The sequence below is a fragment of the Lynx rufus genome, unplaced genomic scaffold, assembly GCF_022079265.1.
Source record: "Lynx rufus isolate CCGP_SWC_20201006 ecotype Redwood Valley unplaced genomic scaffold, mLynRuf1.p SCAF_8, whole genome shotgun sequence".
Lineage (NCBI taxonomy): Eukaryota > Metazoa > Chordata > Mammalia > Carnivora > Felidae > Lynx > Lynx rufus.
This window is the reverse complement of record NW_025814896.1, coordinates 109,431,763-109,448,760: the sequence shown is the minus strand read 5'-3', so window position 1 is coordinate 109,448,760 and position 16,998 is coordinate 109,431,763. Positions and strand designations below refer to the sequence as shown.

At 41.9% G+C, this 16,998-nt stretch overlaps 2 protein-coding genes across 5 annotated transcripts in view; one reads left to right on the top strand and one right to left on the bottom strand.

The window, feature by feature from the left end:
- Positions 1–7,192, bottom strand: part of HNRNPLL (heterogeneous nuclear ribonucleoprotein L like) — a 38,340-nt gene extending 31,148 nt beyond the window's left edge. For both annotated transcript variants that reach the window (XM_047068649.1, XM_047068650.1), the window contains exon 1: positions 6,725–7,192. In XM_047068649.1, the coding sequence (XP_046924605.1) occupies positions 6,725–6,916 (192 nt within the window). In that variant the 5' untranslated portion in view covers positions 6,917–7,192. The remainder of the gene's footprint in view (positions 1–6,724) is intronic.
- GALM (galactose mutarotase) overlaps positions 5,858–16,998 on the top strand; it is a 115,084-nt gene continuing 103,943 nt past the window's right edge. Inside the window, exons 1-2 of one of the 3 annotated variants that reach the window (XM_047068658.1) lie at positions 5,858–6,548; positions 16,905–16,998. In XM_047068658.1, the coding sequence (XP_046924614.1) occupies positions 16,995–16,998 (4 nt within the window). In that variant the 5' untranslated portion in view covers positions 5,858–6,548; positions 16,905–16,994. Of the gene's footprint in view, positions 6,549–7,666; positions 9,553–16,904 lie in introns of those variants that run through there. The other 2 variants (XM_047068659.1, XM_047068655.1) reach the window with 2 other exon arrangements.

Genomic DNA, 16,998 nt, shown 5'->3' with positions numbered 1-16,998 from the left:
AAAAAAAAACCTGAAGGAGTCACATCTGAGGGACCACAAAAAAAGAAAAAAAACCCTAGGGTTGTTTCCAAATATAAAACTGATATATTAATGGTATCTTTTCAAACAATATTTTCACAACCCCCTTTTTCCCCCAATACTAAAACTTTTCTTAAACCAGTATTTTCTTATCTCTACTTATGCTTTATACTGGTGGTAAGAAATCTGCAATCTGTACAGCTTCTTTTACCTACCCTAAAGTTACCTCTTTTAAGCATCATACTATGTATCTGAGTCTGAAATTGGTGAATAAATGAGTATTATTTGCCCCATTGTCATACATTAACACTTTGATCATGTCTTCTCCAGTTCAACAAAGTTTTTTTTTTTTAATCCTTTCTCATACAGAAGCCCAAAGTCCTTCCATTTCTAGGTTCCCTCTTCATCTATTTATGTCCATTACTTGTCAGACTAAAAACAGTATTCCAAATAAGCACCCAGCAAACGAAGACATGCCTGCAATTTATATACACTTTTTTTTTGTTGTTTTTTTTGTTTTTTTTTAGTTACCCTAGTCCTTCTTTAGGCAAACTTTGTCAACTATAATGGAGGCATTATTTGGTCCCTTGGGCAGACTACCGACCAGTCTAGTCATACCATTCCAAACTCTCAGCCCCTTAAAAGTTATCTCAAGGACAAACTCCAATAATACCAATTTTCAGTGCTAATTTTGACTATTGCAGATTGAAGACTGAGCGCTACTGAAAAGAAGGGAAGCTCAGGAGGGTATAAGTGAAGCTTCTGAGAGGAATGAGAAGGGCCCGTTAACGCCTCTTCACATAGTAAAATAAATGTAAACTGGCAAAGGCCAGGCACAATGTCCTTATTAGGCTTTTTTGTTTTCCCAACATCTCCATGCCCAACACATGCTTAACAGCATAACACTTGCTCAACAGCAACTGAACAACCTTCTTCTGCCCTCTCAGAATTATAAAAAAGACCAAACTCAAGTTCAATCATTCATCCCCCAACACCAGACACAGAACTACTGCCAAGTGCTTATCCAGCTTCTCCTTAAACACTTCCAGTGACAGGAAACATACTACTCATGAGACAATCCATTATATTTTTAGAAAATTCTTCGTATGTATCCAAATCTGTCTCCTTGTAGCTTTGTATCCAAAATGGTCTTTGAAGTCAGACCAGTGTTTGAATCTTTGGACATTCACTGGCTCCAGTGATCTTGAGCTAATTGCCTTTTTGAGCCTCAGTTTCACTATTAAAAAAAAAAAATCCTTATCATGTAAGATTACACTAAATGGAACAAAAATAAAGTGTCTAGTACAGTGCAAGATGGAGTTATTAAGGGTTCAAGAAATACTGGGGCACTTGGATGGCTCAGCCGGTTGAGCATCCTCAGGTCATGATCTCACACTCCGTGAGTTCGAGCCCCGCATCGGGCTCTGTGCTGACAGCTCAGAGCCTGGAGCCTGCCCGATTCTGTGTCTCCCTCTCTCTGCCCCTCCCCTGCTCATGCTCTGTCTCTGTCTCAAAAATAAGTAATAAAAACATTAAAAAAAAAAAAAAGGAAATATTAAATGGCACCCTTACCCTTATCTACATTTCCCTCTTCTACATGACAAACCTCCAATTATTTGTAATGATTTCTCAAACCACATCTAAATATACCCTAGAGGCTAAATATCCCCCTTGCCCCACCCCCATTCTTGTCATTCCTCTTATAATGTGATTTCAAGTGTCTTTTTCTATTCTAGTAATCATTCTCTGGATGCATTAGAATTCATCAACATTAAAAAAAAATAATAATTTATCAATATTATACCAAAAAATGAATACAGTATTTCTAGGTATTTAAGGTTTTCCCTTTTACTTTGGATACTGCATATAGACCAAGGAAAAAGGAGTTTTAAGGGACAGCTGAAAATATCTTTTAACCCACGCTATGCTTAGAGTTAACTACATAATTTTTCTTACTAAATTAAACTAAACAATCACATCTCTTTGTCTCTTTCTTTTTTTAAAGAAACAATACAGCAGATCCAAAATATGAGAAATCCTTTCATTTTCTTACCTAAGTTTTCAGGTACACTTGATCCCATAACAGAGCAAAATTAAAAAGAACAGCCATACCATTCAAATAACTTTTTTAAAAATAACCTTTACTTTTTTACTCATGCAGCAGGGATTCTCTGGTTTTGCCTACCCAGATCCCCTTCCCCCTTCTTCTGGTTAAACACATACACAACCCTGAACTCTGTATTATTCCACTGGTATTTTCAATCACACAGTCATGCCTATCCAACTTCAGAAGTAGCCCAGTGATTAGCTGCAGGGCTAGGGAAGCTAAAAAGTGTTCATCAGAAGGGATAAATATGGACACCGGGGAGAGGAGTATTCTCTATTTGCTAGCTATAAAAATTGCAAGTCTAGCTTTATAACTACATGGAGGAAATAGAGCATATAGAATCAAGTTTCAGTGACATCATCTAAATCCCTAGATCCAGCCATGCCTGAAACCGCGACCACAACTTAGCTTTCTCAATTACACAGGCCAACTTTTTGTTTTGCTTAAGCTCACCTGAATTGTTGCTGTGGCTGAAACTACAAGCTTTGAAAGGTGTATTCAATTTCAGAGGCAAAAAAAAAAAAAAAAAAAAGCATTAAATGACATAGAGTCACAGATTTTTAGATATGGAATTTTTAAAATTAATTTATTTTGAAAGAAAAAGAGAACTCAAGCCAGGAAGGGGCACAGAGAGAGAGAGAGACAGAGAGAATTTCAACCAGGCTCTGCACCATCAGCGCAGAGCCCAACTTGGGGCTCAAATCTACAAACTGGAGCCGAAATCAAAAGACCAACGCTTAACCAACTGAGACACCCCAGCACCCCTGGAATTTTTTTTTCTTTACTTTTATAACCCCATCACAGACAACAGCACCTGGCACATAAAAGGGGCTCAAGTATTGTTTTTTGATGAATTAAGAGATCACAGTGATCATCTGATCCAACCTGCTCATGACGGTTGAGTTCCAGAGACGTTAAGTCACAAAGCATGTTGTTGGTAGCAGAACCAAAACACCTGCCTTGGTTGGGCTTATAGGCCATTAAAAAGCTCTTTTCATTGTATGTACTAACACGAAGAAATGTAGTCACTTGTTAAAACCAAAAGATAACAAAACCTACTACCTTTCTCTTCTTTCCTAATACAAGGCCTGAAAATCCTCACAACAGCAGCATAGCTAGAGACAGAGGACATTTATTGCTATAGAAGCCTTAAAAATTAAAACTCTGGCGCTTACCTCCAGGGCACACACATCCTTTAGCTTTTTCATTCCCCAGGGTGTATTTACTATGCTCACTGTCAGCCTCTAAACTTTTCCTGTGGGAACTAAGCTAACAAAGTGACCTCACCTTATCCCCCATCCCGTATTCATCTAATAAACCATCATTAATATTCCTATACATCTCTGTAATTCAGATCCTTAAAGTATAAGAGTGTATCTTAAATTCAAACTAGCTCCTCCACATAATATATATCGCTAAGAAATCCTAGGATCTACGTTTTTATCATGACATTTTGCTATCTTACAAGTCTATTTATTAAACATTGAGAAACTTAAATTTTCATCTCATCGGCAAACAAGCCACTTTAACAATCTGATTTGCCTGTTTACTCACTAGCAGAAGACAGTAAAAAAAAAAAAGAAACAAAACTTGAAAGTCTCCAAAATGAATTAGCATTCCATAAATTTTTATCGATATCAGTCTTTATATAAGCAGATCTTTCTAGGTAACCTCTCAATTTAATTCTTCAATCGGTTTCACTAAGTAAAGCCCTAATATTTGAAGTCAAGCTGCTTTCTAAAAAATAAAGACATAGAAATTTACTATTCATATGATCTTGAAGGTTGAAGGTCATGACTTCTAAATTTAAGACCACCACTTACTCCACAAGAATAAAGTAACTTATAATACACAGCACAAACTTTCATAATCCAGCTTTGTTCAACAATGCAGCACAGTGAATCTGAAACACTCTAGGAATTTCTGGTCTTCAAATTAAGTACCAGAAGACATAAATTTGAAGAGTGTCTTATTTCTCATATCCGAACTACCAACTCACTTCTCTATACACCTTAACACATTATGATCATTCACAGTGATCAATTCATCTTTAACTTAGGAGCATTTGTAGAAACATGGCTTTTCTTAAATACTTTCTTTCCTCTTTACATCTAATTAATAGATTAATAGATTAAATAGATTAAAGCACTCATGGAAACTTAATTATTGAAAGCTAAATAATGTAAATCCTTGAAGACTTACTTTGCACTTGACAAACCTCCAACTGAGTTGAAAAGATTGCCCATCATTGTACCTAATCTGCATTTGCTGTTATTTAACAGTTTGACCACAAAGTATTTCTTCTCTGGCTGGACTGTAGGACAACTGAGGTTGAGCCAAAACCATTTCAGTTAGATAAATTACCATACTTCTGGCTGATGACGCACTAGACGTTAAACTTTTATCCAGGGAATGCCTATCCTAATAAAATTTTATTACGTACAGGTTTCCATAGTTGCAATAATTTCAAAATAGTACCAAAAATCACATGAAGAAAAAGGTTTAAACACAGGAAAAATAAGCCTTCATTTGATTTCACAGTGCAGCACTGCTCCTACTGTTAAAAGCAATTCACACTCTGAGAAACAAAATAGCAGTAAATAAACAAAAATTAAAATTTATAACTCAATCTGCATTTATTAGATCCTGCCTGGGTAATTTAAAAGCTGCATTACATTAATCACTGAATTACAACTTCAGGTATAGAAAGGCTCAACTTTTATACTAAAAGAACTCAAGACTAGGGGTGAATTGACTTTCCCAAAGGCACACAGATCATATGCGAGCTAGGACTCCTGACTCTCCCCAAGCCCTGACAAGTACTATTTCCACTGCCAGATACCATCCACTTTGGATATATTAAGCATATATTATTTTCTTCCCAACATGCAAAATAATCTATTGCCTTAATGTTTAATCTGTTTCTCAAAAAATATTTTTTTTCATTAAAGAATTTAGGTTATCTTTCCAACACACTTAAGACATTTCATGCTACTGCACAAAAAACTCAAGACTTGTGGCAAAAGAAATACACTGACCCTTCTAAAAGATCAGTTACAATATTCCTGTTTCCAAACTTCCACAATGGAATTGGCTTTGAACTGAAACATTCAGAAGACATGCATTTTTTAATGCGCAAGCCCAAGATACATTTTGAGTATGCCAAATACCTAGGCACAAAAATCAACTCATACATATCTAGCTATAAGGAAACATTAACTTAGAGGAAGAAAAAGTTCCTTTTTTCTAATGTGTTGAAACCTATGTCACAGCTTCAAATTGGGAAACTAACGTTGGTAACTACTGACCAGAATTTTTTTATATAAAAATTCAAATAGCTAGGGGCACTGGGTGGCTCAGCCGGTTGGGCACCAGAGTCTAGATTTCAGCTCCGATCGGATCGTGATCCCTCGGGTTTGTTTGGGATTCTCTCTCTCCCTCTCTCTGCCCCTCCCACCCCCACTCTACTCTGTATCTCAAGATAAATATTTTTTAAAAATTCAAATACCTAAAAAGCTTATCATTGGCCTCTTATAAAGGGTGAAAAAGATTTTAATAAATGTGTACATTTTCTTAAATTTCAGGAAAAGTCTCCTTTCAAAAAATCAATTAAAATGTGTCACATGTTTAAAAGACATCTAAACCGCTAACACATATGAAGTACACCAAAAAAGGGCAAAGACTTTTGCTTTGCTTTGTTTCCTTAAAGTCTCCATGCAACTGAAGCTGAGTTACTACTTGCTGCGGATAAGACGATTTTCACATTCCTTCTGCCTCCAGCTAATGTTTCTGATAAGAGCAACAAGAATCTAGGAAGGTGTGTTTAATCCAATTCCGAGCTCAGTCCTTCCTTTCGTGGGGCAAATTTGGAATAAGCCGTCCACGAACTGTGGTGATTTTAAGATTTGTTTTACTTGAAACTAAGGGTGGTGTTCACACCTACCAACACTTGTTTTTTTGACCGAAGAGCTAAGATCTGTACTGAGCAATAATCCTAAAACTGGGTAGCAAAGCATGCGCACCATGCCTGCCAAGAGTAAAAATTTTGAAATTAGACCTCCAGGCGAACTAGGGTGTGAGCTCCAGGGCGTAATTTGTCATTCAGTTACGACTCTGCTCAGGACCCAGGTGAAGAGAGACCCCGGCGGAACCGACGCAACAACCATCCTGCGACCGTGACCAGCGCGCAGATGCTGCGGGCACAGGGGCAGAAGGGAGCGGGGCGTCCCGACGCCGGCCAGCAGCCGGAGGAGTTGAACTAACAAAGAGCTTATCGCGCACCGAAGCCCCCCGGGAGCGGAAGCAACGCCGCCCCGCCGCCCCCGCCGGGCTACCCTCCCCAAGTTCAGGGCCGGCAGACGACTCGCACGCGGGGCCTGCAGCCAGGCCGGAGCCGGGTTCGCGGTCGGGATGCGGGAAACAGGTAGGGCAAAGAATAAAAACCCCGAAGAGAAGAAAGAGCCGGCGCTTCCCGACGCGGTCAGCGCAGCACAGAGGGCAACGAGGCGCGCGGAAGGCCCCGGGGCCGAGTCCCCGCCGCTCGGCCCTGCTTCCCAGGGAGCCGCCAGGCACAGCGGACAGGGCGCCGCGCTTTGTTACCGGCTGTGAGAAGCTCCGGCCGCCGCCGCCGCCGCCATCGCCCCCGCCCCGGGGCGTCGCTTCCCGGCGGTTCTCGCCTTCCTCAGCCGAGTAGTCGATCTCCCCCTCCTCGGTCTTAAGGCGCTTGGCCTGGCTCTCGTACTCGCGGTCCTCCTCGTACGCCTCCCTGGGAGAGGATGAGGAGGAGGACATGGCGGCGGCCGGAGGGACCGGCGGGCAAGCGGGTGGGGGTGGCGGCGGGGCGCGGGCCTCGGACGCCGCCGGCCAGTCCCCGCCACTGGCCGCGTCTCTTCAGCGAAGGTCTGCGCTGCCGGGCCGTCCGCGGGGGCCAGGCGCCCAGGAGCCAGTGGGGGTGCAGAGATCGGGCGGGATGAGGGGGCGCCCCGGGAGGAGGCTCCGGAGCGGCCGCTCCCCTTTATTACGGAGCCAACATTCAGCCTCTCCCTCCTCCTCCTCCGTCTTCGCTCCCAGCCCGGGGGAGCGAATCTAAGGATGGGGACGCGACTGTGGCTTCCGGTCTTCCCTCCTCCCCTAATCCGCTCCCCGCCGCCCAGGCCGAGCCTCCGCCCCCGCCTTAGCTGCCGCCGCGCAGGATCGAATCCAGCCGCAGCCCGCGGGAAGCGCCCCTCAGCCTGGGTCCCGCTCCCTATTGGCAGGGGGAAAAGTCGACCAGGCTTCCAATTGGTTGCAAGGGCTGTTCGTCAAGTGCCGCCCACGGCTCGGCCTCCCCCCCTCCCTCCCTGCGCCGTGTGAACTCGCCGCTGGCCTGCCAGTCCCGAGCGCGCGACGTCCGCAGCGCCCTGTCCGGAGCCGTTGCTCCCCGGCGGCCGTTAACGTTGTTCGGCTCCCCCGAAGCCAGGCGCTGAGTGAACCCGGGTGGTGACGAGGCGTGCAGTGAAGCCAGGGCTGCGGGTGTTAACCGCCCTCCCGCTAATTTAAATGCTTTTATTACTTCTCTTCAGAAGAGAATGAGGAAAACCTCTAAAATCCCTGCAGATAGACCTCGCACAGCCCTTAAAACTACAGAGGCTGAGGGGAGGAAAGGGTTTGGAACCATCAAAAGTAGCCTTCTAGGAAGAAGCCTTATGTGGTGTGCAAAATCTGATAAAAGTGGGTGCACCCTGTCCGCCCCTAACTAGGTATTCGAGAACAGCAGCCCACATTTCCATTTAGCAAGGTGCCAGTCAGAAGAAGACGCTCCACATGGGTGAATGTCAGTTTGATCACTTAACACTCATTTGTCATCTAGACCCTTCTTTCCTGACAGTTATAAGGGACTGGTCTATAAGTTCCTGCTCCAGTTAAATGTTTTAAATCTCCCATATAATATGCCATGCTTCTTCCCAGCCCTTTCCTTTCGGGATGATCTGTTTATTTCACATTATCATTTATTCTTGAAAGATACATACAAAAGCCTATCAAAACCCTTCAGGCCACAGCTCACTTCCTCCGTGGAGCCCTGAGGATTCTTCCAAGCTTCTGGTTGCTGTTTTCTCTTTTTGCAACAAGGCCCTTTTATACTTAACCTCCTAGAGTGTTCTAGAAACGCTGGAAGACGAACTTTGCTCTTTTCATCTTTGCATATCCAGTTCCTGTGCAGGCCCCTGGCACAAGTTAGGTACTCAGAAATGCTGAATGAGTGATTCCTAGGAAATAAAGGTCCAGTATCTTTCAGGAGACAAACTGGAAAATCTAGCCCAACCTAACTGCCCTCTGTGACAACCCTTGGAGGACTGTCTAGGATCAGGAGTCACTTGAGTGTTTCCATTGTCCTTGTCCCTCAGATGCTCCCCTAAATGTGGCTCTTCCTTTCCTAACCATGTGGATTGTTTCCTCCTCCAGCCTAGTTCTTTCATTTCCAAGGTTACTTCCTCCAAATAAGCCGTTTTTATTTATTGCTGGCAATGCTTTAACATATACTATTTTATGTTTTATAATTTACACTGCCTGTCATTTTGGAAAACAATTGCAAGTTTTTCACAGCACCATACAGCTTATAATCAGATTTGTGCACAGTTGCAAGTGTCTACTGACAAAATAGAACAACAAAAAATTTTAGAAATGTATTTTTTAAATTAAGATAGAATGGAAGTGGACAGAAGAAATATCAAAGGGGGGAGCTGCAGTGCTAGCTACAGAGCAGAAATATTATTGGCAGAGCACTGCGAAGAATGAGAAGAGTCAGAAGGAAGGCCTTATACAAACTTTCCAAATATTTCATAGTAATGGTGAAAATATTTTAAATTCTCAAAACCTACCTCCAACCCGTAGATTATACCAAGTTAAAATGCAAGTCTCACACCAATCCATAAGGAAACCCAGCCTTACTGAACTTTGTTGCTATACTGTTTACTAACAGAGGGTAGGAATCAATATGTACCAGCATGAAACTTCATCTTTTGATGAATAGCTCACATCAAACTGTTAAGTAAAAAAAACCAAAACAAAACAAAACAAAAACTGAAGAAGTAAAAATGTAGAAAGCATGTTTAAAAAACATAGATCAGTATGTTGGCCATGGGTTATCTGTGAGCTTGTTGCTGATGAGTTGTTCAGTGACAATAAGTCCTTCGATAAGGAAAATGCTAGCTAGCTCATCATTCTACCATGAGAAGAGCTAAAGAAGGAGGGCATAAATTATACTCTGCATGGTTTAACTTAGATGAAAGAAAGAAATTACTTACCATCCAGTAGCCAGAAATGCCTAAGAAACCCAGAAACAGCTCCTAAATGCCATGACTTTCTGAAATTTCTGTTGCAGGACACATAGCTTCAGTCTTTTGGCTGATTGTCTAGATGTTTGATTGGATTGGCCGCTGTTGATTAGGGTAAGAAGCAGCCTTGAACTACCATTGCCACAACTCAGAGTGGATTCAGGGGTTATACTACAGGGAGAGACAAGTCCAGAGGAGCCCTGGGGAAATCGATAGTCAAGGTCCTTTATCTAACCCCGAATTGCCCTTTAGTTTTAAATCTCCATGCTGACTATGTAATTTATAAGATACTGTGCCAGGTGATGAAGGGACCAGAAAACTATATGAGATGGTCTTTGCCTTCTCAAAGCTTGCAATCAAGTCGAGGAAACAAGGCACATGTAATATACATGCAGTAATAATTACAGCCATTTACAATGTGCCAGGCACTGTGCGAACCACTGTTAAGGGCCATGTGAACAAATTCTGACAGAAGCCCTCTAACAGGCGTTATTATTGCTATGCCCATTGTATGATTAAAAAAAAAAATAGTGTAGGAAGGGTTAAGGGACCTGCCCTAGAGACAAAGTAAACCAGAGAGCCGGTATTAGAACCCAAGCAATCTGATTCCAAAGCCAGTATACTTCATCAAGAAGAATGATTGAATTATTACATTTTTTTTACTGCCATCAGAACACAGATCTTTTAGTCCTTTATCATGATACTAATTTATTTGCTAATTTCTTTTTTTTTTTTAATTTTTTTTTTTAACGTTTATTTTTGAGACAGGGAAAGACAGCATGAACAGGGGAGGGTCAGAGAGAGAGGGAGACACAGAATCTGAAACAGGCTCCGGGCTCTGAGCTGTCAGCACAGAGCCTGACGCAGGGCTCGAACTCAGGGACCACGAGATCATGACCTGAGACAAAGTCGGATGCTTAACCGACTGAGCCACCCAGGCACCCCTTATTCGCTAATTTCTACCAGGGCTTATGCAGCTGTATGTCTAGAAAGAGGTGAATAGATTATAATTTTCACCATTTTCATTGGTATAAGGAAATTCAATTCACCTCCATAAGAAATTACAAATATAATACACTGTTTTAGTATCTTTTTTTCTAATGTTTATTTATTTATTTTGAGAGTGTGTGTGTGTGTGTGTGTGTGTGTGTGTGAAGGGGGGAGGGACAGAGAGAGAATCCCAAGTAGGTTCCATGCTGTTTAGTGCAGAGCCCAACACAGGGCTCAAACTTGGGGTTTGAACTCATGAACCATGAGATCATGATCTGAGCTGAAACCAAGAGTCAGACACTTAACTGACTGAGCCACCCAGATGCCCCAATTTAATGTTCATTTATAAATTTAATTTCTATAGAAAAAGGCTCAAAAATCATGAGAAAAGTATCACAATCTTCTGATGGATACCTCATTTGAACCAGAGATGCAAATTGTGAACTTTTCATGCCCAAACTCAATTTTCAATATTGCTGCTATTTTTTAAAAGTTTTTAAAGTTTTATTTATTTATTTTGAGAGAGACAGAGAGAACATGAGCAGGGAGGGGCAGAGAAAGAGGGAGAATCCCAGTCAATTAGTTCCTATGAAATCAATTAGTTCCCATGAAACTTTGTCAAATCCAGAATATGTTTGTGATGATACCACTGCCATGTTTCACAGAGATCCCCAAGAAAGGCGACTGTGGTGCTGTTACCCAAACTAGTCCCTTTAATTTGATCCACATTTGGTTTGTTAGGGTCAAAAGAAGCCACTGTTCCAAGAGGATGCACCCCACAGGAAGTGCCCCGAGCACTATTAGCTCACTGTGTAGTCAAGTGTAACCACAGTGGTATTCTTTTTCAGTTGCTATCATCATGCACATCTCCTTTGGGGCTAGAACTACAACCATGTTTGGCCTCTTTAAAAATAAATAAATAAATAAATAAATAAATAAATAAATAAATAACAATCTGTGATAAGTCAGCAAAAATAAAATTGATTAACCTTACAGAACTAGCTCATATACCAAATAATGATAGGTAAAGTTCAGATTCTTGTTATAGCCACTTAGTCTTAGAAATAATACTTAAACTATTTCCACTTCTAACTCCTGTGAATTGAGACTGCTTCACACATCTTTAAAAATAATTTTCGGGGGCGCCTGGGTGGCGCAGTCGGTTGAGCGTCCGACTTCAGCCAGGTCACGATCTCGCGGTCCGGGAGTTCGAGCCCCGCGTCGGGCTCTGGGCTGATGGCTCGGAGCCTGGAGCCTGTTTCCGATTCTGTGTCTCCCTCTCTCTCTGCCCCTCCCCCGTTCATGCTCTGTCTCTCTCTGTCCCAAAAATAAATAAACGTTGAAAAAAAAATTAAAAAAAAAAAATAATAATTTTCGTAAGTAAAAAGAGTAAAATCATGGCATTTCTATCCACAGTTGAGACTAAGTAGAATCTGTCAAAGTAAATTCACCTTGCGTATGAAAATATAGATAAAACAAAATTAACAAGTAGTTGCTAACACTTAACAAAAGGGTATTAAGTGCTACTGATCATTCCCAATTGTGTGGAATGTGAAATAGTTGGTAGTAATAAGTAGTTCTTAATACCTTTTTGTTGTTAAGCATGAGCTCTTAGTTCTTTTCTATCTTTTTTAATTTGAGAAAAATAAAAATATCTTGGAAATGGCCCACTTCACCCCATCAGGGAAGTTTCGTTAGTAAGTAAGTTACTAATTCACTCCTTCTTCCTTCCTGATCTTTGATGCTGGGACCACTCTAAAAATGACAAGGAATACTACAGATAACACATAAACTAGGTTTTTCAGGCCTTTTTTTTTTTTTTTTAGTGTTTTTATTTATTTTTGAGAGAGAGAGACAGAGTGCAAGCAGGGGAGGGACAGAGAGAGGGAGACACAGAATTTGAAACAGGCTCCAGGCTCTGAGCTGTCAGCACAGAGCCCAATACGGGGCTCGAACCCATGAACCAATGAGATCATGACCTGAGCCGACGTTGGATGCTTAACTGACTGAGCCACTCAGGCGCCCCTTAGACCTGTTTTTTGACCTTTGCTGTCTTCAGCTTTTTTGGCCTGGTGGTATCGTTGCATTCTGAATATGTTAGGGGACATTTGAATCAAATAGAATAGATTTTTAACAGAATTGTATAACTGTTTCCCTTGATACTATGTACTTTCCCAAACCATCGTGGCACTTTCCCCACCACCACCCCTAAGACCAGAAAATTAATAGACCACCTTTGTTTTAAGACAGAAGAAAAGTGTTTTTTCCATGCATCCTAACCACAAGTCAGCTACTGAGTTTGGCTAGGCCTGTGCCATTCAATACAGTGGCCACTAGTCACACATGGCTACTTTTATTTAAATTAGTTAAAATTAAATAAAATGTAAAATTCCGTTTCTGAGTCACACTGGCCACATTTTAAGTGACCAGTACCCACATGTATGACTGGCTGCTGCTTTTGACATGCTGGACTGGACTGGAGCACAGGGAATGACTGTCTCATTCATCTTTGCGTCTTCGTCACCTATAACGTTGTACAGAGAAGGCACTGGCCAGACATTTATTGGTCTGAATTAAGCTTCTCTTTCACATACCTCAAGAAAACGGACATAAAACAAAGAATGGAAGCTTTGCAAGATATGTCTATGTGTATGTCTCAAAGATTGATCTATAATTTGATTTGCTCCTCACCCATATTTGAAATGAGCTCACTTAAAAAATACAATTACAGGTCTGTCTGGGTGGCCCAGTTGGTTGAGCGTCCGACTTTGGCTCATGGTTTGTGAGTTCAAGCCCCACATTGGGCTCTGTGCTGACAGCTCAGAGCCTGGAGCCTGCTTCGGATCCTGTTCTCCCTCTCTCTCTGCCCCTCCCGGCTCATTCTCTCTCTCTCTCTCTCAAAAATAAATAAAATAATAATAATCGTAATAATAATAATTACATTTTTCAACCAACTAAGCTCATTTTGTACACTGGATGTACCAAAATGTGTATGATTTAAATTCATAGGCGCGCCTGGGTGGCTCAGTCGGTTGGGCTTCCGACTTCGGCTCAGGTCATGATCTCGCGGTTCATGAGTTGAGCCCCACGTTGGGCTCTGTGCTGACGGCACGGATCCTGGAGACTGCTTCAGATTCTGCGTCTCCCTCTCTCTATGCCCCTCCCCAGCTCATGCTCTGTCTCTCTCTGTCTCAAAAATAAATAAAACATTGAAAAAAATTTTTTTAATTTAAATTCATACATCAACCAATTGTATTAAATGAGACACATCTAATGAAAGAATTCCTATTGTGAATCCTTTTCAAAAGTGAAAATTCCTTTCACAAAGCAGTCACTCTCTGATTTATCTTTAAGAATGCCATTACATGAACATCAGAATTTGCACCGAAAGAAGGATTAGGCAAGCAAAAATAGTTTTCTTTAAAGGTGCTATCATAAGCATCCAAAGCAAGGGGCGCCTGGGCGTCTCAGTCGGTTAAGCGGCCGACTTTGGCTCAGGTCATGATCTCACGGTCCGTGAGTTTGAGCCCCGCGTCGGGCTCTGTGCTGACAGCTCAGAGCCTGGAGCCTGTTTCAGATTCTGTGTCTCCCTCTCTCTGACCCTCCCCCGTTCATGCTCTGTCTCTGTCTCAAAAATAAACAAACGTTAAAAAAAAATTTAAATAAGCATCCAAAGCTAAAAGTTTGTAGGATAAATTTACTATTATTACTACTTACAAATAAAATAACCAGCACTACATAGCACTTCAATATGTACGAAGCAGTTTCATATATCTTGCCTTATTTGATTTTCACAGAAACTTTATGAGGTAGACAGGGTAAGTCCTTACTATCCCCATGTGGCAAAGTTCAGAAAAGTTAATGTTTTGTCTCTAAGTTGCCATCTTCTTTCCAGTATAACAATGAGGACATATGAAGTATTTTTTTTTGTAGTGATTAGATTGGAATTGGAACTTTTAATTTTTCTGCCCTATTTGGATGGAACTACTTTCTTAGGAATATAATGTTTAATCATATAATATGTGTGTGTGTGTGTGTATACCTGTTCAGAGAAGGCCCTCAATAAATACTTGCTAAATAAATCAGTGAATACATGCATGATCCTGAAAACACAGACTCTTATCAAAGTTTAGTTTCAGAGAACAGAATCCATTCCAGTTAGTTTAAGCTGGAGGTATTAAAGTCCTTTAAGAATAATGGAGAGTAGTACTAGAATGATTCTCAAAACCCCACCTCAGAACTAGGATACCAAAAGAGCTGTGCTCTCCCTCACTCAGACCTGACAGCTGCAGAACTGCACCAACACGGCCGCTGTCTGGCAGCCACCAGAATCCACTTCCACAGCCAGCCCCAGAGTCCTACGCTACTAACCATCACCCGAACCGGCAAAATGGATGCCCCACCCCAAGCTTCCCAATGGTCACAAAGCTAATGACTGAACGCTAGAACCTATACGGAAGAGACAATGCCTCCGCGATCCTGGCAGCAGAGAGGCAGCCTTCCAGGGCTTCCGTGGAAGCCTCTGCTAATTGTTGAAACCTAAGTACTTCCATGGTAATAGCTGCAAGAGAGTCTGGAGGGTGTCATTTGTGCTTATCAGCCTCTGCAGCACAGGAAGCATACTCCAAAGCGAGAAGGAGGATGTAATGACTGCCAGGTGCAATCCTCTGTATCCTCCACACTCACCTAAAGAAATCGACCTGTTTTCTTAGATTGGTGCTTTCAAACTTCAATGTGCATATAAATCACCTGGGAATCTTATGAAAATGCAGATTCCGACTCAGTAAATTGGCATAGAGCCTACAATTTTGCATTTCTAACAAGCTTCCAAGTGCTGCTGCTGCTGCTGATGTTGAAGACCACATTTCGCATAGCAGCATGTTAGATACGTCTCCTCCACCAGGCTGCCCAGTGAATGCGGTGTGCTGAGGTAATGATTCCCTTCATCCCTTGGGACAGCTAGGTGAGGCCATGGGCACACACAGACTCCAAGCCAGTTGGCTCCAGCTTCCCTCAGTGTGTCATGCAAGTACTAATATTTTTTCCCTGTACTGTGATGTGGGAAGCATTGAACTATTTGAATAAACATGACAGTTACTGAGTCTTCGCAAGTAGTGGCCAATTCATGTGCTCTTTCTGGAATCTTTTAAAAATATTAACTATTCTTGCAACAAGTTTAGAGAACTAAAGATATCTGTAGTCAACTTACATATCACCAAGTCAACTCTTATAATGAAGATTTAGAGTGAGAAAAGATAATATTGGTATATCATGTTATCTCAAGCAAGGTCTTTAAGATGGCTTCAGCTCTTCTGCCAATGACATCAAAATGACCTAGGGAGGGAGAGGAGAGAAAGTCAATCTGCTTGATTATTTCTAGAGTGCAATGGTTTTTTGCACAAAAGAAGGGGAAATTTATAAAAACAATATTTGGAACTGTTTCTTCATAAATACCAATGTGTACATCTGCAATTTAGACCTAGAAAATCTGTGTGTGTGTGTGTGTGTGTGTGTGTGTCCTGCAGACAGTAAGACAAACTCGAATCCTTTTAAACCAGGTGAGGCAACAGTTTTAGTCAGTCAAATTGAGTTGTTGTTTTTTTCACAAGCAGCAACTTTTCAACCACTCCTTAAATCCCTTCTCTGTCCCCAACCTCCCAGCCTTATCAACCAGCTAGAAGTGGAGCAACTCAAAGTGTAGTTGTTGGGTAAGAAAAGAAAAGAGAGGGGCGCCTGGGTGGCTTGGTCGGTTAAGCGTCCGACTTCGGCTCATGTCATGATCTCACCGTCCGTGAGTTCAAGCCCCGCGTCGGGCTCTGTGCTGACCGCTCAGAGCCTGCAGCCTGTTTCAGATTCTGTGACTCCCTCTCTCTCTGCCCCTCCCCTGTTCATGCTCTGTCACTCTCTGTCTCAAAAATAAATAAACGTTAAAAAAATTAAAAAAAAAAAAAGGAAAAGAAAAGAGAGAATTTTGTATTCATAGCCTTACACGGAGAGCAAGCCTGCGAGACCTGTGGTGTGGGGTCCTGAATGGTTGGGGCACCATGGCTGTTGTAGGCCCAGGGATGGAGGGCAAGGAGCTGAGATCCCCAAAGATAAATTTCACCCAGTTCACAACTTCAAAAGATTAAGTCTGCCCAGTATTGTTGTGGGGAAGGAAGATTGCCAGTGACCTCCAGATTACCAAGCCCCAGCCTTAGAAATTCAAATAGAAGACAGAGAAGAGTGGGTTAAAGAAGATAAATGATCTAGAAATGAAATGGTCTGAAGAATCAGGCTTGTATTGATTGCTGTTTACTGTATTCCTGGTTCTTTGAAGGGATCTAATTGTGACATGCCAGACATCCCCACAATTCAATCCTGAGACAGATTCAGTGATTCATAATCCAGTTGACATCATTGCCACATTGGGAATGAATCGATTCTTACTTTTAGACACCCACAGCTACAACATCAATTCTCTTCTGCATTTTCAGCTGGACCTACAGCCACCTCACTAAAGACTGCATTCCCAGCCCCCTTTGTAGCCGGGTGTGGCCACGTGACAACGTTCTCGCCAGCGGAATATGA